At 58.1% G+C, this 25,594-nt stretch overlaps 1 gene segment (V, D, J or C); it reads left to right on the top strand.

The window, feature by feature from the left end:
• Positions 1–10,991: 10,991 nt before the first annotated feature.
• LOC132515681 (immunoglobulin heavy constant epsilon-like) lies at positions 10,992–24,177 on the top strand. The segment is given in 8 exon segments: positions 10,992–11,043; positions 15,024–15,407; positions 15,532–15,855; positions 15,945–16,268; positions 16,340–16,681; positions 18,924–19,057; positions 19,169–19,842; positions 23,931–24,177. Coding segments are annotated over 8 exon segments (2,481 nt in total).
• Positions 24,178–25,594: the final 1,417 nt, after the last annotated feature.

Raw genomic sequence — 25,594 nt, forward strand, 5'->3', positions numbered from 1 at the left:
ACCCCAAGGCCGTCCGATGTGCCGGTGCAGCTTCCTGTGGGGGGACAGAGACAGACAGAGGCAGAGACAGAGAGAATGGTATGCAGGGAAGGGACTGCATCGCTCAGCGGTCCCTGCACCAAACGGGGAGGCCGGGAGGGGCGGCAAGCAGGATGGCCGAGGGGTGCACGGCAGTGTCCGGGAGAACACCTGGCCCTCGGGGACCCTGCCAGCACGCTGGGCACGCCGGCACAGGACCCCCTCTGCCTGCTGGGCTCCATGGGGGCTCCCGGTGACGGACCTGGGGGTCAGCCCACACCCTGCGTTTCCCTCCCCCGAAACATGTGACCGAGAAGCTGAAGTTGCCTGAGGGCAGCACCGCCTGCCCAGCCCTGGGCCCTGCCCCTCGCTTCCATCCCCCAGACCAACGAGCAGCCGCTAGCCGGCCCGCCCCGCACGAACGCCAGGGTGGTCACACGAGGGCCGGCCCCACGGCCTCCTAGCTGAACCCCGTCCCTGGCACGGCTGCCTCTGGGCCCCTGGAGAACTGCCCCACACTGGGCCCAGGGCTCCCACCCTCCCCCCCAGCAGTGCCACACCACACGGCATCCCTCACCTCTCCACGCCCCCCAAGCACTCCGAAGACAGTGGCCGACGCCTGCCCTTGAGCCCCTCGGGCTGCCCCTGTGTGCGCCTGAGATCAGCCTCCTGCTGCGTCCTGACCCCTAGCGCCCCCCAGACCATGAGCTCCGCACACACCTGTCAGTGCCTCACCTCACCACCACACACCTCCATCTGTGTCTTACACACACACACACACGCCTGCACCCCTGGGCCACCCCCCGGTCCCAGACTCCTCCCTCACCAAGGGAGACATTGTCAGTCTGAACTCTGAATCCCGTTGTGACATCTGTGGTGTGATGTCCATGGTGTGGTGTCTGTGGGGTCCAAGACAGAATGGTTGGTATGAGTGGAGGAGGGGAAAAGAAGGCGATGCAATGGACTGAATATCTCCCCCAAAATTCATACACTGAAGCCCTAAGCCTCTAATATGATGCCATTAGGAGTGGGCTTTGGGGAGTTGATGAGGTCATCAGGGTGATCCCTTGTGAGTGGGATTAGTGTCCCTGTAGGGACCCTATAGAGCTTCAGTCCTTCTCTATGGTAGGACACAGCACGGAGACGCCATCTGTGAACCAGGAAGCGGCCCTCACAAGACACCGAATCTGCCGGCTCCGTGGCCTTGGACTTCAAGCCCCCAGAGCAGTGAGGGCAAGTGTCTGCCCTCCATACGTGTGTGGTGCCTCATTGGACAGCCGGACGAACTGAGACAGGAAACCCCTGGCCAGGTGCCCCCCACCCCAGGACCCAGGTGGGCTGGCAGAGCAGCGGCAGGGCTGGTGAGATGCGGGAAGTACCCGCCACCGTGGGGCGTAGGCACGTGAGACCCCTGGCGCGCGCGTGCTGCTGAAGCCCCCACATGTTCTCGGCTTGCATGGGGCGGGCCTGGGGGCGGGCCTGGGGACGGGCCAGGCCAGGGCTGGGGGTCGTGTGGAACTCTGCTGGGCTCTGTCCCAGTCCACGGGCTCCTGGCACTGCTGCTGCCACGTCACCAGGCCCGCCCAGAGTCACAGGGAGAGTCAGCCTGTGGGGGAGGGCACGGGGAGAGCAGCCTGGCCTCCCCAAAGAGGCTCTTACGGGCACCCCCAGACGTGGCTGAGTCTCAGCATGAGGGAGGGACCAGCCTGGGCACCCGTCTCGCTGTCATCCCTGTGGATCCGTCAGGCTGCTCTCCAGGCTGGGATCACCATTGCAAAGTCACAGCCAGGGCCTGCCCGGCCCCGGCCCCACCCGGCACGGATGTGGGCAGGGGCTGGGGCCGGGGCTGGGGGCCATAGGTGGAGGAGTTGGTCACAGCATCAGCCTGACTTGGGGCTGGGTGACAACCCCCCACTGCCACCCCTAGGGTCTTTTCAAATGCAGGCTGCAGAGGGCCAGGCCCGGGGAGAGGCCAGTGGGGGCTGTAGAGCTTGCCCACAGCCAGGTGTGGGGAGAGCGAGACCAGGCAAGGGGCCGGCAGCGTCAGTGATACAGACAGACCCAGGAGGGCACAGTGCACAGGACGAGGTGGCGTACCAGCTGTCAGGCAGCTGGCTCTGGGCTCCCCAAGTGTGTCTTCATCCTGGGGGTACGTCGATGACTGTCCCCACCACTCACGGCCCACCCTCTGTGCTTCTGTCCACTGTGCAGACCACCACTGCTCCGTCCCTCTGCCCTGACATTGGCAAGTTCCGAAGGCACCTGCTCCTTTGTCCTGGATTCCGAACAGAGAACCCCAGACAAACTGCAGCCAACATGGCAGCGAGAGAGAAATAGACCCTGACGTCGCAGCCTGTTCACCTGGGGGCTGTGGTCACAGTGCACCCTAGTGAAATCTGGCTGATACAGCCACCCTCAAATGCCACTGAGTGAAGTAAACTCAACAACAAGCACAAATGTAATAACCACATGTGATGCGCACACGGTGTCCTGACTTTTACAGGGTTTTCAGAGACTATTAGTCAGGGTTCTCAAGAGAAACAGAACCAATAGAACATAGATGACAGATAGATATAGATAGATAGATGATAGATAGATGATGGATAGATAGATAGATGATAGATAATACATACAGACATATGATATAGCTATATATGTACATATGTACATCTATAGATAGAGCTAAAATTCAGCTAAAGATAGACATGGATATAGAGGACATACATATAGAGACAACAAGATTTCTTTCAAGGAACTGGCTCTCATGTTTGTGCGGGGCTGCCTGGCACTTCTGGAATCTGTGGGGCAGCCCAGCGCGCTGGAAGCTCAGGCGGGAGTAGGTGCTGCTGTCTTGAGGCAGAATTCCTTCCTCTCCAGGAAGTCTCAGTTTTGTTAAGTCCTTCCCTGGTTGGATGAGGCCCGCCCGCATCATGCAGGGTCATCTCATTTACTTGGAGCCCACTGGCTGTCGATGTTAACCACATCTACAAAATACCTTCACAGCAACGCCCGGACTAATGTCCGAACACACGGCCCAGCTGAGTGGGTCTATGACTCTGACCCTCGCAGAGACCTCCTCTCCTTTCGTGCTCACAATGCCCCAAGAGGCGGGGGTCACTGTCACAATCTTACCATTGAAGCCCCTGTCTGAGAGGACACCCTGCCTCTGGGGAGGATGCCAGGACTTCATCTATGTCTTCTGATGTTCTTTCCACTGCCCACACTACCTCTTAGAGAGACTCAACAACACCCTCCTCATCTGATTTCTGCCCTCGGGGACAGGCTGTCTGACGACATCCCTCCAGCCTGGAGATGTTTGGAGAGACAGAAGCCCTGGAAGTCCTGTGAAGGGGCATCCATTGATCTACCGGACAACTACTCACCCGATGGCAACTCTGTCATCATCGCTGGACACTGAGCACCCCGTGATGAATAACACAGATGTGGCCTCTGGCCTCAAGGACAGTAGGGAGCAGGGCAAAAGCAGGTCTCCAGTAAGTCATCCCACAAACGATGATGTACGGACCATCATGATAAGTGCTATGAATGGAAAGCTGGAGCACGAGGCCCTACAACAGAAGCAACAGCCCAGTCTCGGGGCCAGGGTGAACTCCCCGGGGGGAGCACCCTGAAGCGGAGCCCTGGAGGAGTGGCGTGGCTGCCTCGGGTCTGCTTGTCAACACCTGGTCTCCTGCCCTCCTGGCCACAGAACTTCTGGACCCAGGATACGTGGGGCCAGGTGGGAGCAGATGTCAGTGACATGATAGGTTTCAAAACATGGTCTGATGATGACGCTCACACAGATACATAAAGAACACATCTCACAATTTTATTTAACTCAATTAATGGTTTACACCCACTTCAAAGTAGAATTCAAAGTACTACGTGTATATAGTTGAATCAAGGATACTGAAGTGAGTTTATACATGGGAGGCGGAGAAGAATCAATCGTCGTTCCAAAAAAAGAGAATTTGCATTGCCATCAATTATCCATGGCTTACAGAGTTGTGAAGTAGCTCAAAGATAATGAAAATCATAGAACCCGTAGAATCAGATAACCCTGAAGGGTGTGTAAGACAATGCCTTGCTCTCCACCGAAGACACAAGAAGTAACCCTTTGGTCCATTTCCAAGTCTTTCACAATTTCTCCTATTAACATATACAACTCACAGAAACAGATCCAGAATATATAGCGAACTCCTGCAAATCAATCAGAAAAATCAAACAATTCGGTAGAGAAGTGGTAAAGAGAATTGAACAGATGTTTCACAAAAGATGTCCAAAGAGCCCTCAAACATTTGAAAGGAACCAGACTGGTTACAAGGGAAATGAAAATGAAAAACCACATCAGAGAAAGTAGTTCTGACTCCACCACAGGTGAGGCAGCTTGGGCCAGACTAATCCCTTGCAAATAGCAATTATAAGCCCTGGGGGGTGGGGGGGAGCTGTTTTAAAAGAGGAGTTGAAGGCACTGGGGAATGACCGAAAGCAAGCAGACACTGGAGAAAATGATCCCCTTGAAAGATTTCTCTGAGGATGTACCCCTACCAGGCACCAGGTGCAGCTAGAATATGAACAAGAATAGCAGTCACACTGGCTTGAGGGGTCAGATCATGGGATGCAGGGCTACATTGCAAGGGCAGCTGGAAATTAAGGGGAGATGTCCATAAAAGGAGGGAGCCACAGAAGGGGAACCCCCAAATTCTGTATGTACACTCTGCTCAAATCCTTGACTGTCCCCTTACCTGTGCATGTGTAGGGGAAACTCCAGAGGGCCGGGGAAAAACCACAAGCAGGAGGCTGAAAGAACTGAGGAGATGTTAGCTACTGCCAACCACAGAAATAATACCATGGCAGACAGATTTTGGAATCCAGTCAAGCAGACTGCCTCCTGACAAAAAAATCAATACTTCTCTGAGGAAGAGTACAAAATCCATAGTCTGGATCATACTTCATCCACCACACCCAGCGCACATTCAAAAATTACTAAATGTGCAAAGAAATAAGAAAATGTGACCCATGGTCAAAATACAAAATAGTCAATGGAGAATGATCCAAGGATGACCCAGATACAGACCCAATTATGACAAGGACTTTAAAGCAGCTATTATAAATATGTTCAGAGATCTTAAAGGAAAATATGCTCATAATGAGTGACTAGATAACCTCTACAGAAAATTTTAAACTATCTACAAGAACCAAATAAAAATTCTAGAACTAGAAAGTACAATTCTGAGTTTTTTAAGTCACTTGATGAGCTTAACAGCAGATTGGAGAAGGCATAAGAAAGGTCAGAAAACTACATTTCAATATAGAGACATTCTATATTTATTATAGATATTCTAATGTATTATGTGTGTAAAATATATTTATATATAATATATAGATTATATATAATATCTATATATTTTATATATCAATAAAATGTTCTTTTAATCCAATCCAAAGAACAGAAAGAAAAATATTGAAAAAAAAGAAAAGAGACTCAATGTCCTATGAGACACTATGAAACATTTGAAAATACATAAAATTTTGGAGTCCCAGAAAGGGACAAGAGATAGAATAGGGCAGGAAAAGTCTTTGAAGAGATAAAAAGCAAAATTTCCCAACGTGATGAAAATATCAATTTACAGATTTAAGAAGCTCAGCCAGTTCCTAACCATAAATACAACATGATGTGCCATGCTGAGATACATTGTGCAAACTGATGAAGACCAAAGGTGAAGGAGGTGTCTTGATAGCAGCCAGAGAAAGAACACGGACATACAGGGAACAAACTACATCTGGCTTCTCATCGGGAAAAATGGTGACCAGGAAGCAATAGAAGGGGGGAGTTTCAACCCAGAATTCTACATCCAGAGAAAATGTCGCTCCAAAATGAATATGTAATAGACATTTTTAGATACACAAAAACCGAGGGAGTGCATTTCCAAGAGACCTGCAGTAAAGGAAAAGCTAACAGAGAATCTTTGTGCTGAAAGGAAATGACACCAAATGGAAACTCTGATTTACAGGATAGAAAGGCGAGCATCAGAGATGGCAAATATGCAGTGCAAAAACTAATCTTTTTTCTCTTAGTTTCTTAAAAAGATAATCGATTGTTTAAAGTAAAAATTATTAACAGTGTGTTGTGGGGTTTATAATAGGTACAGATGCAACATATATGACAGTAGCACAAAAGATGAGTTCATAAATGAAACTCTACTTTCTCAAGGCTCTAATGACTTATGTGAGGTAGTCAAATATTGAATCTAAGTTCATTGTGATGACTTCAGGATGCACATTATATTCACTGAATCCATATGCAAAGAGGCTTATCTAAAAAGTCGACAGAGGGGCTTCCCTGGTGGCGCAGTGGTTGAGAATCTGCCTGCCAATGAAGGGGACACGGGTTCGAGACCTGGTCTGGGAAGATCCCACATGCCACGGGGCAATTGGGCCCGTGAGCCACAACTACTGAGCCTGCGCGTCTGGAGACAGTGCTCCACACCAAGACAGGCCACGACAGTGAGAGGCCCATGCACCGCGATGAAGAGTGGCCCCTGCTCGCCACAACTAGAGAAAGCCCTCGCACAGAAACGAAGACCCAACACAGCCAAAAATAAATAAATAAAAATAAATAAATTTATAAAAAGTTGACAGAGAAATTTTTTTTAAAAAGGAAATCCTAGGGCTTCCCAGTGGTTGAGAGTCCGTCTGCTGATGCAGGGGACACAGGTTTGTGCCCTGGTCCGGGAAGATCCCACATGCCATGGAGCAGCTGGGCCCGTGAGCCACGGCCACTGAGCCTGTGCGTCTGGAGCCTGTGCTCCGCGACGGGAGAAGCCACAACAGTGACAGGCCCACGTACCGCAAAAAAAAAAAAAAAAAAACGAAAGAAAAGAAAAAGGAAATCCTAGATCACACGTTGTTTCAGTTGTCATGCCTCTTTCATTTCCTTTATTTTTTTAATACATTTATTTATTTACTTATATTTGGCTGCGTTGGGTCTTCGTTGCTACGCATGGGCCTTCTCTTCATTGCTACGTGTGGGCTTTCTCAAGAAGGGTCTACTCTTCATTGTGGTGCACGGGTGTCTCATTGCGGTGGCTTCTCTTGTTGCGGAGCACAGGCTCTAGGTGAGCAGACTTCAGTAGTTATGGTGCATGGACCCTAGAGTGCAGTCTCAGTAGCTGTGGCACATGGGCTTAGTTGCACTGTGGCATGAGGGATCGTCCCGGACCAGGGATTGAACCCACGTCCCCTGCATTGACAGGCCGATTCTTAACCACTGAGCCACCAGGGAAGTCGCCAGAGAAGTTAGAATGGAATAAGTACTTAAAGTACTTATTAAGTACTAAGTATTAACTAATAAGTACTAAGAAGTACTTATTAACCCAAAAGAATGTAGGAAAGAAGGAATAAAGCTACAGTGAACACACTTGATAGCCAAACTTTAAGAGGTGTTCCCATAAGATTAGGGACACAGCAAGGATGCCTGTCACTTCTGTCACACTATTTTGCAGTGCTTTACAGATATGTGCTTAACTATTTGTGGATTGTGAAATCAAATCAGACAGTTACAGCCAGCTCTTTTTAATAAACAAAGAAAAAAAGTCTATGCATTGTACATAACAAGGGTAAATATTTTCATGAAAATTTTGTTTCAGTTACATAAATAAATATACATAATATATGTTACATATAAATAATGTGTGTATGTGAATTAGATTATAATATAAGACACCTTTTTTACAAGGATTGTGGTCAAAACAGTTTGGAAAATGTTTATTTAATAGATTATTGGGGGTCCTGGCCAATGCTACGTGACAAGAAAAAGAAACAGGGCTGTTAAGATTGAAAGGAAAGATGTGAAGGAGGTATTATTTGTAGATGATGTGATCATTTCCAAGGAAAAGCCAACACAATCAGCAGACAAACTGTTAGAACTAACAAGAAAATCGGGGCAATTTCCATGCAAGACCAACTTACCAAAAGCAGCTGTGTTCCTCTATGTCAGCAAAAACCTACTAGAAAATGTAACAGAAAGCCGGGCACAAATCACAGCAATGGGAGGAATAACCTGGGAAAGAACGCCCAAGACCTCTGAGAAAAAAATTGAACTCTATTCAAGGACATAAAAGAAATCTGAATGGCTGGAGAGATACACTGGTCAAGGAAGGAATGACATGTTAGATTAAAGTGTCATCTATCTCCCAGACAAAGAAATACAGTGTACTCCCAACCAAAATTCCAGCTGGGTTGGTTTTGTTCGTTTCTTTGTTTGTTTGTGAGATCCATTTACAGCTTAGCCCATTTTGAAAAATAAAAGCACAGGATGAGGGGTTTCAGGGGGACTGTCCCCCTGAATGTTAACACATACACAAAACCATCACTGAAAATGACGGTACTCATGCACAGACTACCAGACCCAAGGAATAGGAGAGCACTCAGAAACAGCCTGCAAGTTCCTAGGAACTTGGACTGCAATGAGTGTGGCGCCTTCAGGCAGCGGGAAAGCTTCTGAGATGGGTGGGAAACTGGCTTCTTCTGTGGAGAACTTCAACCTGGGTTTCTACTCCACACCATATGCACGGTGAGTGGTGATGGAGCCTGCTGGGATCAAACACTTACATCTGAAAGGCTAACTTTAAATATAGCTGAAAGGAAATGGACCAGCAAGGCTGGCGGAGCACAGGAACAGCAACAGCCTGGTGGGATGTATGTCCACCCAGAACTTCAGAATGTGACCTTGTCTGGATATAGGGTCTCTGAAAATGTAATTAGGTTAAGGACCTTGGGATTAGATCACACTAGATTTCAGAAGCATTGTAAGTCCAGTGACTTATAATAGGAGAAGATGACACACAGGGCAGATGGCCATGTGAAGATGGAGGAAGGATTGGAGTGATGTCAATAGCCAGCAGGGGCTGGAAGAGGCAGGAAGGACCCTGCCCTGGAGCCTTCAGGGCAGCTTGGCACTGCCAACACCTTGTTTTTGGATTTCTTGCCTTCCAGAATGTGAGAGTCCATTTCTGTGGTTTTAAGCCACTAAGTTTGTGGGCCTTTGTGACTGCAGCCGCAGGAAGCTCACATGGCAGCCTCCAAACATGCAAGCTGCAGGGTAAAGAGCTGATGAACCTGCCACGTGGAAATGAAGAATTTCTGTTAAAGGAGGACTCAACAAGCAGCATTAGCAACCAGGGCATTGACCAGGAGAAGTTTATCCCAAGGTTAAAACTAGCAAGGGGCAAGCCCCTAGAGATGACTGCCTTGCAAATTCCCAGGAAATCGCCAAGAAAATCTTCAGAAAGCAGGATGAGATCAGAGACAGACGTCCAAATGTCTCCCAAGTCTCTGAAGAGATACTCCAGCTCATTAGTAATGGGAGCATTTAAATTAGGAGACAACGCACTGCACACTTCAGAGAGTGTAATGACAGCATCCTTGCTGGAAAGGCAGGCACGGAGCTGGAGAAGCGGGGCCTCCCTGGGGTGGAGGACGTCTGGAGGCCTGGGTGGTGGTGGGCCAGCCCCAAGAGGGAGCGGGCAGCAGTGGAGCCAGGCCTGGCCTGGGGGAAGGAAGCCGGGGAGGGGGGATTGAAGCATCTTTGGGCCCATGTTGGGGCCACAACCAAGGGCAACAAGGGGGTCAGCTGGTCTCACTGTCCAGGAGAACTCTGGGGCCTGGCCCCCACCAGGTACCGAGGGCAGTGAGCCCCTGGTTGAGTCTGAGGGATCTGGAGGCTAGCGCTGCCGCCCATTTAGTGTCCTGGTCAGGAAATGTCAAAGAAACCATCTGCAGCTTGGCCTTCCCTCCAAGCAATCCACTGGCCGGAGCCAGCATTGGCCCCCGGCTACCCCACAGGCCCTTACACGGAGGCCCAGCCTCAGAGGGACCTCACACTGCCTTGGCTGAAGGCCCACCTATCCCAGGCTGTCTGGCCAGGTCCCATCTAACTTCCTGCAGCTGAGCAGGCGCAGGAGCGAGTCTCCTCCAGCACCGAGGGACACACCCCCCTACCCTCCCTGCCCCTGCGCCGGCAGCCCAGTGGCTCCTGGGGTGCTGGGGTAGAGCTGGGGGAGGGGCCGGCTGGGCACGAGGCCTCAGCCTTGAACGCCCACAGCTGGGCAGGAAGCGCAGGGGTGCCGGGCCAAGCCCCCAGCCCCACACACTCACACCGTACAGGCCGCAGGGCCAGGCACCACCTGGCAGAAGGCTCCCCGGTGGGGCTCTGCCTGCCTTGTGGTTTCTCTCAGAACCTTGAGTCCTTCCAGGGAACTCGGCGTTCCCCCTGCACCTGCCATGCAGCATCTGTCCCTGGGGCCAAGGGTGGGGTGGGACAGACCAGGACAATCTGTCCTGGGGGCCTCGGGGCCCTGGCCCTGCACACGGGGCCCCTCCCCAGCCATCCAGCAGCCCCTCTTGGGTCTTCCAAGAGGCCCGGACATTCCTCTGAGTGTGCAGGCCTGACAGCTCATCTCTGCACAGCCTCCCTGCATGCAGACCAGCGGCCCTGGGTGTCCTGGGCCCAGGGGACGTGGTCCTGCTGTCTCCCTCTCCACAAAGACTGCATGTCACCTCCCAGGAGTCCATGCTGATGAGCTAGCTTGCAAGTTCTCGTGGCCTCCCCTGTGTGTGCATCTGGGCCTTTGGGGGGTTCCAGAGACACACCGGCCTGCAGGACACGTCCACAGCATGGAGGCAAGGCCAAGACTCAGCACATCATCTGGCTCAGCACATGTCAGTGGAGCGTCGATGGCAGACTGGCTGTCCCGACAGACCAGAGTCGAATGCTGTGGGCACCTCTACGAAGGCCGCTCTGTGGTCCCCACACCTTGATGGACAGCAGCAGCACAGGGTGGCATGGTACCCCCCAGGGTCCGGTGGCTGCAGAGGTCTTGCCGAGCCACTGGCCAAGCTCACAGCCATGTCCCACCTCCCGACAGGCCCCTGCCAGCCCTTGCCGGCCACGCAGCCCAGTCGCAGCCCCGATGGGAGCCCAGCTGCAGGACAGCGATCAGGAGGCTGGCTCGCAGACAGCGGGTGAGACTGTCGGCCAGCAGGGTGCCCAGGAAGCCACCAGAGGACCAGCACCTGCCTACACCCAGCTGGACCCACAGCCTCGCACACTCGTACCCAGGGCCGCCCCACCAGGCCGGCCCCCAGACCGCTGCTCAGAAAGCCCCGCACTCCACCACAGGCACCTAGGCCACGCGGGCCTCAACTTCTCAAGCACAAAACGGCCAGGACCGTCCCTCGTGGGCTGCCTCGGGGGCAGTGGTGGTGGCGCCTGGTGCCCTCTCCCTTCCCGGGCCATCGTAGTGACCGCAGTGTGTGCCGGCTGCTCACCAAGTCAGCCCGTGGCATCGAGGGAGAGGTCACGAGTCGGGTGGCAGAGGCCGGGGAAGAGGCCACAGAGAGGAGCCTCACCTGAGACCGGCCGTCACTGGGTCGACTTCCCGAGAACAGAGAGAGAGAAGGGAACTTCCAGGGCTGTCGAGGCCCCTGGGGGTTCCCACCCCATTTTTAGCTGAGAGCACTGAGGCAGAGCTCGCCCCCCTGCCCCGCCCTGCCCCAGGCTCTATCGTCTGGGCATAAAAATAACAGCAATGCTTCCTAACGATTCACCTCATCTGGGAGCCTACCCTGGGAGCCTGCAGACGGCCACCACTGGCCAGATGGGCCACACCAGCCACGGGCACCTGACAGAAGACCCCAGCCCCTCAGGCACCCCATCGCTGGAGCTGCCCAGACCACTGCTGGGAGAAGACACCTGGACTGCCCACCCAGCGGGGACCAAGCTTCTGAGTCACTGCTTGCCTTGCAGCTGTCCCTTCCCTGCATGGGGACACAGGGAAGTAAGAGAACGCTCGAAGCCGACCTGGGGAAGACCAAGGAGCCGAGAATCTCAGACAGGTCAGGGCCAGGGCAAGAATCACACACAGGGCATGGATCTCGGGCTGAGCGTGGATGTGCCTACAGCCAGTAAAAACGGTGACGGCCAGCCCAGGGTCGGGGGAAGCAGCGGGTCTCAGTCCCTAGGCCGGCCAACATGGCAGGCAGGCCTGGGCCCACATCGTCTGGCCTGAGCTGGGCTGGCCTGAGCCAGCCTGACTAGGGTAGGCCAGGCAGGGCTGGGCTGGGCCAAGTTTGGCTTGAGTGGATGGAGTTATGTGGAGGCAGATGAGCTATCCCAGCCTCAGCTGGGCCACACTGGCCAGAAGGGCTGTCCCCAGCCATGTGGGACCGTGCACTGAGCTAAAGTGAGCTGGGCTGTCGTGGGCCAGGCTGCTGCGGATAGACAGGGAGGGAGCAGGCTGCCCCAGCTGAGCAGAGCTCAGGACTCAGCCTTCCTAGCCTGGCTCAGCTCGGCTGTCCTCAGGTGAACTAGGCAGGCCTGGACTCTGCTGGACTGAGCTGGGCTGTCAGAAGAAACTGGGCTTAGCTGAGTGGGACCCGACTTGCGTACTTGGGTGGGATAAAAGGGGCAATCTGGGCTCACCTGGGCTGAATGCACTGGGCTGGGCTCTTCTCTGCTGAGCTTGCCTACCCCAGAGGGTTGGGGCAGAGCTAAGGTTGGCTGAGCTGAGCTGGTCTGAACTAGGCTGAGATGGGCTGAGCTGGGTTAAACTGGGCTGAACTGGGCTGAGCTGGTCTGAACTGAGATTAACTGGGATGAGCAGGGATGAACTGGGTTGAACTGGGCTTGGTTGAGCTGGGCTGAACTGGGTGGAACTGGGCTGAGCTGAGCTGAACTGGGCTGAGCTGGGCTGAACTGGGCTGAACTGAGCTGAACTGGGCTGAACTGGGTTAGGCATGGCTGGGCTGAGCCGGGTTGAGCTGGGCTGGGCTGGGCTGAGCTGGGCTGGGCTGAACTGGGCTAAGGTGGGCTGAACTGGACTGAGCTGAGCTGAACTATGCTGAGCTGGGGTGAACTGGGCTGAGCTGAGCTGAACTGGGTGGAGTTGGGCTGAGCTGGGCTGAACTGGGTTAGGCATGGCTGGGCTGAGCTGGGCTGGGCTGAGCTGAGCTGGGCTGGGCTGAGCTGGGCTGGGCTGGGCTGGGCTGGGCTGGGCTGGGCTGAGCTGGGCTGAGCTGGGCTGGGCTGAGCTGGGCTGAGCTGGGCTGTGCTGAGCTGGGCTGAACTGGGTTAGGCATGGCTGGGCTGAGCTGGGCTGAGCTGGGCTGGGCTGAGCTGGGCTGAGCTGGGCTGAGCTGAGCTGGGCTGAGCTGGGCTGAGCTGGGCTGAGCTGGGCTGGGCTGGGCTGAGCTGGGCTGGGCTGAACTGGGTTAGGCATGGCTGGGCTGAGCTGGGCTGAGCTGAGCTGGGCTGAGCTGGGCTGAGCTGGGCTGAGCTGAGCTGGGCTGGGCTGAGCTGAGCTGGGCTGAGCTGAGCTGGGCTGGGCTGGGCTGGGCTGGGCTGAGCTGGGCTGAGCTGGGCTGGGCTGAGCTGGGCTGGGCTGAGCTGGGCTGAGCTGAGGTGAGCTGGGCTGAGCTGGGCTGAGCTGGGCTGAGCTGGGATGGGCTGGGCTGAGCTGGGCTGGGCTGTGCTGAGCTGGGCTGAGCTGGGCGGGGCTGAGCTGAGCTGGGCTGGGCTGAGCTGGGCTGAGCTGGGCTGGGCTGAGCTGAGCTGGGCTGGACTGAGCTGAGTAGGGCTACATTGGGCTGAGCTGGGCTGGACTGGGCTGGGCTGAGCTGGATTAACTGGGTGGAGTGGGCTGTGGGGTCATCCTGGCCAGTTTTGCTCAGTCAGCTAAACTGAACTAAAATGAACCACGTGGACGCAGCTCAGATGAGCTGTTTTGCTTGAGATGGGACGTCAGGGGCTAAAGCAGGCCAGGCTGGATCAAGACAGGCTGCTCTGGGCTGAGCTGGGGTGAACTGGGATGAACTGGGCTGAGCTGACTTGAAATGCGCAGGACTCGTTAGGGGTGCTGGGCTGTACGCGCGAGCTGCTTTGTCTCAGCTGGTCTCAGCTGTCCTGACACACGGTCATCTGGGCTGTGCTCAGCTGGGCTAGCCGGCAGAATAGAGGAAGGTGGAAGAGCCGAGCTGGGATGCAGGGCTGGGATGGGCTGGGGGCTGGAGCTCCAAGGCCAGGGGACGTGCAGACCGGCCTGGCAGCCAGAGGAGCCTGAGAAGGGCTGAGGAGGGGGACTGAGGAGGGCTCTGAGGGGCCTCTGTCCTCTCTCCATGGGGCCTGGAATTGGGCTCCCCTGGGGAGTCAGCAGGGCAGGTAGAGCACCAGCGGGCCTGGGCTGGTCAGCCGAAGGATGGGGTGAAGGGGCAGCCATGGCAAAGCAGCTCAGGGACCTGAAGGCTGACCCACGGCTGCAGGTAGCAGGGGTCCAGTGGGTGGCAGATGGACCCGCCCACAGCAGGCCCACAGGGACTTTGGAGTGGGGCAGGGACACAAGGCGATTCCTGGGAAGTGGGGTCCTGTGGGTCCAGGCCCTTATGAGGTCTTTGGTTTGGAGCAGAAGGGCAAGCTCGATGGTTCCTGGGGTCTCCCTGATCCCCGATGGGGGTCTGAGTTAGGGTCAGGAGTGGGAAAGCAGCTTGGTGATCCTGGGGGTCTCTGTGTCCCAGGCCTGTGTTCCCAGGGCTATGGGTGGGGCAGAGGGGACAGACTGGTGGCTACTGAGGTTCTCAGGGTCCCTGATCTCCAATGGGAGTCTATGAGTGGGGGCAGAAGAGTAGCCTGGTAACTCCTGGGCCTGGGGGGTTTCTCCCTGGGTCCCCGGGTGCCAACAGAGGGCTATGGGCTCTGAACCTCCACTTCAGGGAGTGGGTTAGCGCCTCCACTCAGGAGCCCCGTGTCCACCCACTTGGGGCTGAGGGCAGGAGTCCTGGCCAAGGGCAGTGACAGCCACTGCTCCTGCAGGGGCACAAGGATTCACTGGAGGGCGTCCCTAGTAGAATCAGGAGATGAGGAAAAGACCCAGGAGGAGCCATCTGTCCCCCAAAGCTGGAACACAGTCCCGGTGTTCCCTGCACTGGACCTCCCCACCTCCACCCCACAGCCCACCCTCCAAAGCCAGCAGTTGGCCTGGCACATACAGGTGACAGTCCCGAGGCCAGCATTGACCGCTGTTCTGTCCCCACAGCCTCCATCCACGGCCCATCTGTCTATCCCTTGCGTTCCTGTTGCAAAAGTGCTACCAATGCCACCTCTGTGACGCTGGGCTGCCTGGCCACGGGCTACTTCCCGGGCCCAGTGACCATGACCTGGGACACAGCATCCCTGAACAGGAGCGCGCTGACCTTCCCTGCCATCCAAAACTTGAACTCCAGCCTCTACACCACCAGCAGCCAGGTGACACTCTCGGGCGAGTGGTCCAAGCAGAAGCTCACCTGCAGCGTGGCCCACGTTGCGTCCAACACCACCACCACCAAGGCCGTCACTGGTGAGCCAGGCCTGGGCAGCCCGCGAGACAGCCAGAGGGGGAGGGGAGGCTGGGCGGGAGGGACAGGGAGGAAGGGCTGGGGGCTCAGAGAGGCCAGCCCCACTCCTGCTGCCTCTGCCGCCAGGGTGCACCAAGAGCTTCACCGACCCCACCGTGAAGCTCTTTTACTCCTCCTGCGACCCCCGTGGCGACACCCATACCACCATCCAGCTCCTGTGCCTCATCTCCGGCTACACCCCAGGCAAAATCAAGGTCACCTGGTTGGTGGACGGGCGTGAGGCCACAGACGTGTTCCCACACACCGGCCCCGAAAAGGTGGAGGGCAAACTGGCCTCCACCTACAGCGAGCTCAACATCACGCAGGGCCAGTGGGTGTCCCAACTCACCTACACCTGCCGGGTTACCTATTATGGCTTCAACTACGACAACCACGCCCGCAGGTGCACAGGTATGGCCCTCGCCCACGCCAACACCCAGCCGCTGGGGATTCAGAGAGGAGGGCAGACTCAGCCTCACTCAGCCCCTTCCCACACACAGCCGAGTCCGAGCCCCGTGGCGTGAGCGCCTACCTGAGCCCACCCACGCCCCTCGACCTGTACATCAACAAGTCACCCAAGATCACCTGCCTGGTGGTGGACCTGGCCAGCAAAAAGGACGTTGTACTGACCTGGTCCAGGGAGAACAAAGATCTAGTGCCTTCAGACTCGCTCGTCTTCAAGGATGAGTTCAACGGGACGGTCACCGTCACGTCCACCCTGCTGGTGGACGTCAGTGACTGGCTAAAGGGCGAGACCTACTACTGCAAAGTGACCCACCCACACCTACCCAAGGAGATCCTGCGCTCCATCTCCAAGGGCCCTGGTGAGCCGCAGGCTGAGGGGAGGTGGGCGGCCCCCCAGGTGGAGCCTGGCTGACCGCACACCTGTCTGCAGGCAGGCGCATGGTTCCCGAGGTCTACGTGTTCCCGCCACCCAAGGAGGAGCTCAAGACCAAGGGCGAGGTCACCCTCACCTGCCTGATCCAGAACTTCTTCCCTGCGGACATCTCCGTGCAGTGGCTGCAGAACGACGCCCTGATGCAGGCGGACCAGCACACCGTCACGAGGCCCCGCAAGGTCCGCAGCCCCGCCCCCGACTTCTCCGCCTACTTCACCTACAGCCACCTGGTGGTCAGGCGGGCCGACTGGGAGCAGAAGAGCAAATTCACCTGCCAAGTGGCGCACGAGGCGCTGCCCGGCTCGAGGACGCTCAAGAGATCGACGTCCATCAACCTTGGTAAATGATGCCTGACCTCCCCCCTCTCCTCATCCCAGGGCTCCATCCTGCTGGGGCAGGGGAGGGGGCCAGCCAGACCTCCCGTCCATTGTCAATAAACACTCCAGTGCCTGCTCAGAGCCCTGGGCGTGCCCATCCTTGGGGAGCTGTGGGGCAGGGAGCGGTGTCTTGGCACAGAGGAAAGGGAGGCACGGGGTGGGGGCCGGGGCTGAAGCGCGTCTCCATCCAGCATCGCCGTCTGTGTCAGAGGGCCTCCCCGCCACCCCACTGTGGACTCTACCCAGTCAAAGGAGCTCTAAGAGCCCGAGAGTAGTCCTAGGGGAGGGACCACAGAGACCCCAGCCTCTCCTGGAGCTCCCGGAGGCCTCAGCCTCCACCCCCAGCCTCCTGCCAGCCCCTCTGGACACAGACAAGCCCCCAGGCTCCCAAGTCCAGCTGCACACACAGGCCCTCCAGGTAGAGAAATGGGCCGAGTCAGACCCCCGCACTGGCACCAACACGCAGGTCCCTCCACTGTCACCTCCTGGGCACAGATGGGCCAACCCTGCACAGGGGCCCGTGCGGAGCCCACTCCTCTGACCCCTGCCTTCTGACCCCCAGCCTACCTGTGTGGCCACACGCAGGGTCGGGCCAGGGTCGGCGCCCAGGGTCCCCATCTTGCCGCTCAGGCTCACTCCACCCTGAATCGGTCCAGGGAAGCACCCAGCCCTCGCACGCACCCTCACACTGTCATGCCCACTGGTGCCAGGGCTCCGCACGCACCCAAGTCACACGGCACTGCCAACCGCTGGTAGCATCTCACACACACTCACAGGTGGCCTCCTGAGGCCCGCCCTAGCTCCCAGGCCACTCCCAAACCCTTCGCCGTCATACCTGGGCCCCTGGACCCACCCATCGCCCCACATGGCTTCCTCGTGCAGCCAAGCCCTCCCCGTCACCTGCACCCCACAGATGGACAGTTGGACACGCAGACACACACTGACGCACATGGACACACACACGGACACAGACACATGAGGACAGAGACATGAACACACACAGATACACATGCTGATACAATGAACAGACACACATGGACAGACACACTGACACACATGGACACAGATATACACGAACACATATGGACACAGACACTGATACACATGGACAGACACATGGACACACAGACATGAACACACAGACACACACAGACACATGGACACACGCATGGATACCCACAGACATATGGACACAGGCGCAAAGAGACACATGCGCGTGGACACACACAGACACACGCATGGACACATACTGATACACATGGACAGACACTCTGACACACACAGACATGGATATACACAGACACGTATGGACACAGACACACGGGGACACAGACATGAACCCACACACATGAATACACATACACATACTGACACGTGGACACACACGGACAGACACACTCGTGGACAGCACATAGGCACCCACCACATCCACACAGAAAGCAGCACATGCACAGCCCACACCCTGAACACGAGCCCAGAGCAGAGGCCGTGCTGGGGAAGGAAGGGGCCCAGCCCCAGGACAGGAGGAGCAAGGGGCCAGGGGCAGCTCTGGGCTCCCGCACACTGGGCAAGATCCGTGCAGCCGGGCCCAGCCCTCGGGGCACCGACTGCAATGATCTGATGACCCTAGGGGCCCTCCCGGGTCCAGACCCCCTCCTGAGGGCTCCAGGCAGGGAGGCCAGCCTCTGCTCTTCAAGGGCCCCCCTGGTTGGCGAGAATGGAGCCGAGCAGGAACGGGGCCCAGGGGGCCAGACTGGGCGGCCACAGGCCATGCAGTGGGTGGACGTGGGTGCTCCCCAGGCCGGGGGCCCCTGCCTGCCACGGGGCAGGGAGCGGGGTGGGGCAGAGCTGGAGCTGAGGTGAGGGGCCCGCAGGGCTGAGAGGGGCGACCAGCCGTCAGGAGAAAAGCCGGAGAAACGGTGGCGGAGAAACGGTGGCAGAGATAACACCAGCCACCCGAGAGTGGAGGGACAGCAGAGGGCAGGGGAGCAGTGCCGCCCCACACAGCCGCCGGCCAGCTCGGGGGCTTCCAACCCCCCACCATCCAGGTCCGGCTGGTGGCTCTGGGCAGTCGCAGAGGGGCCAGACGGAGGGACTGCCCAGGACCAGGGCGCCAGGCCCAGTCCCCTCAACTCCCTAAGGCTGGCCAGGCCTGTCCCCCGTCGGACCCCGAGGCCAGGGGGCTGACCGGCTGGCACCCGCAGAGCTGGCCCTGGAGGACCTGTGCACAGAGGAGGCCGAGAGTGACGAGCTGGAGGGGACGCAGACCGGCCTCCTAACCTTCGTGGCGCTCTTCCTGCTTAGCGTGAGCTATGGCGCTGCCGTCACCCTCTGCAAGGTGGGCACGGACGCCCCGTTCCAGGGCGGGACGCCCCGTTCCAGGGCGGGGCGCCCAACAGAGGGAGAGCCTCGGCTGGGCACAGAGTCCCTCACGCACGCCGTCCTCCAGGTGAAGTGGGTCCTGGCTGCTGTCCTGCAGAAGCAGCCGCAGGCTTCCGGCGACTACAGGAACGCCGCACAGCCCTGCCTTTTCCCTCGTGTGAGCGTCCCCGAGGCTGCCAGCTCGACCCTGGGCCAGAGGAAGGAGCAGACCAGCCCCCAAGGGGCCAGAGCCAGGGGCCCAGCGTCCAGCACACGGGCGCCGAGAGGCCCCAGCTCAGCCCCAAGGTCGAAGGCAACAGGGGGCCCGCCTATCACAGCCCCACACCACCCCACTTTGGGGCAAGTCCCAGAAGAGCATCTGTTCCCTCCACAGAGAAACCTGGGCTGGGCGTGGGTGCTGACCACCCCAGGCTTCTCCCAGGCCCCTGGGCTCGGGCCCACACCGGTTCTGACTGAACAACCCCTGAAACACAGCGACGGCCTTGAGCCCGTGGCCCAGCCCACGCTGGAGCCCAGAGCCAGATCTAGGACTCAGAGTCCCCACCAGCCCGATCCAGCGTCTGAGTCCAGCCCAGCCGAGCCAAGGGCTCACTCCCCAGGCTCAGTCCCGCCCTCAGTGCCCCCAGGGCCAAGTGCGCTGCCGCCCATGCCCTGCTCCTGTCCCCTGCCCACCCTCCCTGCTGTCCACCCCCAGGCCCCGTTCGTGCAGAATGAGGATGCAGAGAAGACCTTCCGGGGAAGGTCCGGGGGAGTTTCCAGGGCTGCAGGCAGGGCCCTAGGCTGTGAGGCAGGGTCCCACAGCAGAAGGCGCTTCCCGAGGGGTCCGCAGTGTGGCCACATCAGCCCTGCAGCACCCACCCACACCCCCGTGCCCTCGTCCTGACGTAGGAGATAGACGGGCTCCAGGCTGAGCAGAGACCACCTGGAACACCGTCCGCATGTAAGCAACCTAAGCCACCCCTACGGCACATGACTCACTGCAAGGTCCCCGTGTGCTCTTCCCCTCTGACCTTCCTTCTAGTAAACACTGTCTCTATTTCACAATCTTGGTCTCTTTCCTAAATTCTTTCTTCAAAGAAGCAAGACAGAAGTCCATCTTCCAGCTGATCCACTGCCAGAATCAGGTCGACCCCTCCTCTTTACTTTTCCTTTTAAAGTTCCTTAAAGTAAAGAATCCCTTGCCACCTGAGCACACCTTGGGGAGGTGCCTGTGGTCCCTGGGGAGCAGGAGGTTCCCCCACTCCAGAGGATGTGGACAAGGGGCCAGAAGGAAGGGGGCAGAGGGCAGCTCTGGGCCCCGAGGACCCAAGTGTCCAGCCAGGCTCCGCCTCAAGAGTCCTTCAATGCCCACTGAGACCCCGGTTCAGGCTCCACCACGCCTGCGCCACTGGCCTCCAGCCCAGACTCACCGCCCCTCCCCACACGAAGGTAAAGGCAACAGTCCCACTCCCCATGGGCAAACCCTGAGGGGCTCATTCAGTGGTCAGTGCAGGAGGCCGCAGGAACACAGCTGCACAAGCACCAGGGTGGAGGCCGGCATCAGCCTCCTGGGGCCCCAGTCACCACCCAGCCGTCCACCCACTGAGCTCACGCAGACAGGCCAGTCCTCAGGCCCCATCCCGCCAGCCTGCCCAGACGTCCCGATGAACAAGCGATAGCTGTCTGGGGCTGGCCGCCACCGTCCTCGAGAAGAAAGCTGGGAGCCGCGCAGGCAGGAGCCACGGGCACCAGGGAGAGGGCCGGCTGGCCAAGCACAGTGGTGGGCATGGGCTGAGCCTCCTCCTGAGGGTAAAGAGCTGGAGAAGCCCACCCACAAGGGGCTCTGAAGTCCCATGGAAACGGGCAGAGCACATGAGCACATGTGACACAGGGCAGGACTCCTTCATATACAAAGAGCACTCGGCAACCAATGACAAGAAAGAAATGTGAGCAGTGGGTCCTGCACTGTAAGGAAAAACCGGGTGGCCAGTAACAGGAAGAAAAGGTTTCAATTATTAGGAAAGGTAAAATAAGGAGGAAACTAGGGGCAGTGAGTGACCTTCTTGGCCTCTGAGGGCCTGTGAGCAGTTAAGACCATTCTTCAGGGCCCAGTGGCCTCCTTCCCAGCATACAAGTGCCCAGACTCTGTTGACAGGAGAGTCCACTTGTGGCGAAGGCCCTTCAGAGAGCTTCCATCTGCACTGGGAGACCAGGCATCCCGTGGACTCCGACACGGACCGTGCAGCCTGTGGAGGTTGGGCATAGAAAACCCAGAACTGGGCAATTCTGAGGCTTGTCCAGAGAGCCCAAGTGTTTGGTTCCAATAGAACATGAGAGGGGCAGTAGAGCACTTCACACAAGGTCAAGGGCACAGCCCTGCTCTGCTCTGCCCCCTCACACTGACACTCACACACTCATACCGCACAGACTCGCACACAGTTTCCAGAAACCAGGCCCCAAGACCGGCCCCCACCTGCATGGCTCTCTCAAGCCGAGGTCCAGGGGCCTTCCTCCCATCTCCTGAGCTGGGAGCCCCCGGGGGCAGAGCTGAGTGTCCCCTTTCTCTGACTTGCACCCCCGATCATGAGACCACCCATGGAATCCAGAGCGAGGGCAACAAGGGCTCAGCCCACGCGGGCCCCTGAAAGCTGGGCGTCGTCACACACGGACAACGCGCATCTTCCCCAAGTCGGGAAGAAAGGTGGTGAAGCAGGAGACAGATGGGCCCCTGGGCTGAGCCGCTGGAGCGTGCCAACAGAGGAAGCTGGAGCTCTGTTTTCCCTGACACTCCAAGGACAAAGTCAGGGGCAGGAGCTGAGCCCTGCTGGAGTAAAGAGATAAGACGACCACGTCCATCGCTCCTGAGGTCAGGGAAAGCTCCCCGACTGCACGTGCGCAGGGAGCCTCCTCGGGGGTCAAACAGGGAGGGCGTGCCAGCCCATAACGTGTTGTCAAACTTCCCGCTAGCCTTTGCGTTGGAATCTTTTTTTTTTTTTGCGGTACGCGGGCCTCTCACCGCCGTGGCCGCTCCCGTCGCGGAGCACAGGCTCCGGACGCGCAGGCTCAGCGGCCATGGCTCACGGGCCCAGCCGCTCCGCGGCACGTGGGATCCTCCCGGACCGGGGCACGAACCCGTGTCCCCTGCATCGGCAGGCGGACTCTCAACCACTGCGCCACCAGGGAAGCCCGCGTTGGAATCTTTCTTGTCAAAAAGATACAAACTTGTCAGGAGGGCCCTAGGGCAGGTCAGATGTGGGAAAAGAGGCGAGGTAATGGGCCAGAGGAAGACAGAGATCCGGGAGAGCCGCGCTGTACAGACGAGCCGAGCACCCCTTCACTTCTCATCAGGGAGGACGCCCACACCCTCTCTCTCCAGGTGAGTATTTCTGCCTCCTCCTGTCTTCAGTAAGCTACTTCTCTAGCCCACATGTTGTGCTGTGCTTCTATAGCTAGTGGGAAGCAGCCGCATAGCACAGGGAGATCAGCTCGGTGCTTTGTGACCGCCTGGAGGGGTGGGATACGGAGGGTGGGAGGGAGGGAGACGCAAGAGGGAAGAGATATGGGAACATGTGTATATGTATAATTGATTCACCTTGTTATGCAGCAGAAACTAACACACCATTGTAAAGCAATTATACCCCAATAAAGATGTTAAAAAAAAAAAAGAAACTTTATACCTGCTTTGTAGTTTTTGCCTCCATGAAACATTCTTGCTTTCAAACAGGGCAAGAGCCAGGGCAACTTTCCTTCTAGCCTCCGGCCCCTGGTGGTCTAGCAGCTAGGATTCCTGGCTTTCATCCAGGATACCCGGGTTCGATTCCCGGGCAGGGAACTAAGATCCCGCCTCAGGACCGCTCACTGCTGTCTCTCCGAGAACAGGGGCTGGCACAGTGGGAGCACAGCCCAAGAGCAGGCCCGCAGAGAAAAGCAGGACGCACCCCAGCCAGCCGGCCGGGCTCCCAGCAGCCCTGCCGCATGCGCCCTCCCAGCAGCAGGGCCCCACCTTCTCGGGCTCCCCTCCGCCCCCCTCCTCTTTCTTCTTCATCAACCCACCACAGAGGGCGGAATGGTGCCCCCAGGCCCAGAAGTTATGTCCACGTCCTAAGCCCTGGAACCCGTGAAGGTGATCCTGTTCAGACAAAGGGTCTTTGCATATGCGATTGAAGTTAAGGATCTTAAGATGAGATTGTCCAGGTGGCCCTAAATCCAGTGAGAAGCGTCCTTACAAGGGACAGAGGAGGAGAGATCAGACTCAGGGCAGGAGGTCATATGAGGGCAGAGGCAGAGATTGGGTGATGCCTGGGACACCTGGGGCCACCAGAGGCTGGGGGCAGGAAGGACCCTCCCCTGAAGCTGCTGACGGGAGCAGGGCCCTGGGACACCTGGATCTCGGCCGTCTGGCTACAGAGTGCGAGACTGAATTTCTGTTGGTTCAAGCCCCTCAGTGTGAGGTCCTTCGTCGCGGCCCCAGGACACTCACCACCAGCCAGTCGGCCTTGGCCAAGCCGAGGCCCCTCCTCCTTCCGAAGAAGCCCGGGGAGGACTCGCCCCATCCCGGCTCTTCCCTCCCAACTGGACCCGCGCTCAGCAAGCCACTGACTCCCAGAGGTGCTCATCGGTCTTAACAAGAGTGTCCACTCGGGCTCAGGCCCTTCCCCCAACCGCTGCGACCGTCAGGTCATGCAAGACCCCACATCCGTCCACCTCAAGCCCTAGCTCTTCTTTCTGCCCCACATTCCGCACCCGTCTGTGCCCACAGCAGGGCATTGCTGTCTGCGTGGGGGACACCGGCCTCAGGAGAGAGTGGCCTCCGGCCCCACACCTCCCTCTGCTTCCTCCACTCCCGCCAGGCACTGCCCCAGCACTCACCCCGAGTCCCACGCCTCCAGCTCCCTCGGGGCGGCTCCAGGGGACACCGGGGCTTCAGACCCCCGGAAGGGGCAGGGCCCCGGGACCTCACGGGCCGGCAAGAGGAAGGATCCTCAGGGCCAATCAGCCACGATGCAGGAGCCGCTGGTGCTCGTGAGAGCGGTGGGCGTGGGGTGGCCCGGAGTCCAGCAGCCCAGGAGGAAGTGCCCCTCGTGGCCGATGCTGTGAGTGTGCCAGGGTCTGTGATAAAACCCCAGAAGTCCCTTGACCGGCCAGGTGTGTCTGCCCACCTGGTGCCCTGCCCCAGGCCCCCCTCCTCCCTCCATCTCCCCCTCCCAGCCCACCTGCCCCAACTCCCTTCCTGGGCCCACCCCACCCCCAGGGAAATGCTGATCTCCCCCCTCCACCTGCCTGCAACTCTCCCCGCAATGGTGTCCTTCCCGGGAGGGGACCATAGGTGCCTGTGTGTAGCCCCAGAACCTTCTGGGTGTGAAGAAATGAATGAACGTGTAAAAGCAGGTGCAGGCCCCACGGCCCCTCGTGTGCCCGGGCAGGGACCACCTCCTGAGGGGCACCAGGGAGGGCCGAGCAGCTGGGCAGCCGGCAGGGCCCGTGGGTGGGAGAACCCCGGGCAGGGAATTGGGTGGATGCAGGCGGGGGCAGGCCCTCAGCCACCCCGACCACAGGACTCCAGGCTCCACGCGGGGGGCCCACACCCCTGTCCAGCTTCAGTCGAGGGCCCCACTGCTGCTGAGGCTGGTGGAGGAGGGGTGGCTCCCCCACCCTCACAGCCGCCCTGTGGCCTGAAGGTCTATGGGGCCTGCTCACTGCGGTCACTCTGGCGAGGCTGTCCCTTGGGGCTTCCGCCCTGCCGGCCTGTGAAGCGTCCCCTGCGGCCCTCACTTCACCCGCACCTCGGGGACTATTTCTCCCTCAGGAACCCTAAGCCCCTGACTCTGTCTACTTCGGCCTCTGCTTCTCTGCACCTCGGCCACCAGCCCAGCCCCGTGGGCGCCCCGTGGAGACACACGCCACCACGGCACCCACCTGCACACACAGGGCCTCAGGCCAGGGCCAGGCTCCTGGGGGTCCCACAGCCCAGGCCACACACACCTGGTACCACCACAGCCAGACCACAGACCAGACATGACGTGGAGGCACGCGGCCGCAACTGGCGGGACAGGAAGTGGGTGAGTGACCCCCAGCTGTGGGCCAGACACCGTCACGCAGCCCCTTCCCAGCATCGGCCTCACCTCACAGCGCAAATGGCCCAGAGCGGGGCAGGGGTCGGCTAAGACCATACGGCCATCAGCGGACTGGACGAGGCCTCGTTCTCCCTCCCCACTCCAGCGCCTCTGGGCAGGTGGGCACAGGGACCAGCAGGGCATGGCCACACGGCCAAAAGGCGTGGGCCTCTCCCAGCTGTGTTGGACCCGCCGGCAGCCTTGAGCAGGTGGGTCCCAGAAGCTGATCAGGCCTCATCTCCTCCACAGCCAGGCCATACTACAGACTCCTGGGGCGGGAGGATGGAGGAGAAGTACCAATACAGAGACAAGAAGGAGAAAGGCAGATGGCCATTGACCCAGAAGACACAGATCAGGGTACTGTACACATGGACTGGGCTGGGCTGGGCTGGGCTGAGCTG

This window comes from Lagenorhynchus albirostris, chromosome 1, assembly GCF_949774975.1.
Source record: "Lagenorhynchus albirostris chromosome 1, mLagAlb1.1, whole genome shotgun sequence".
Taxonomy (NCBI): domain Eukaryota; kingdom Metazoa; phylum Chordata; class Mammalia; order Artiodactyla; family Delphinidae; genus Lagenorhynchus; species Lagenorhynchus albirostris.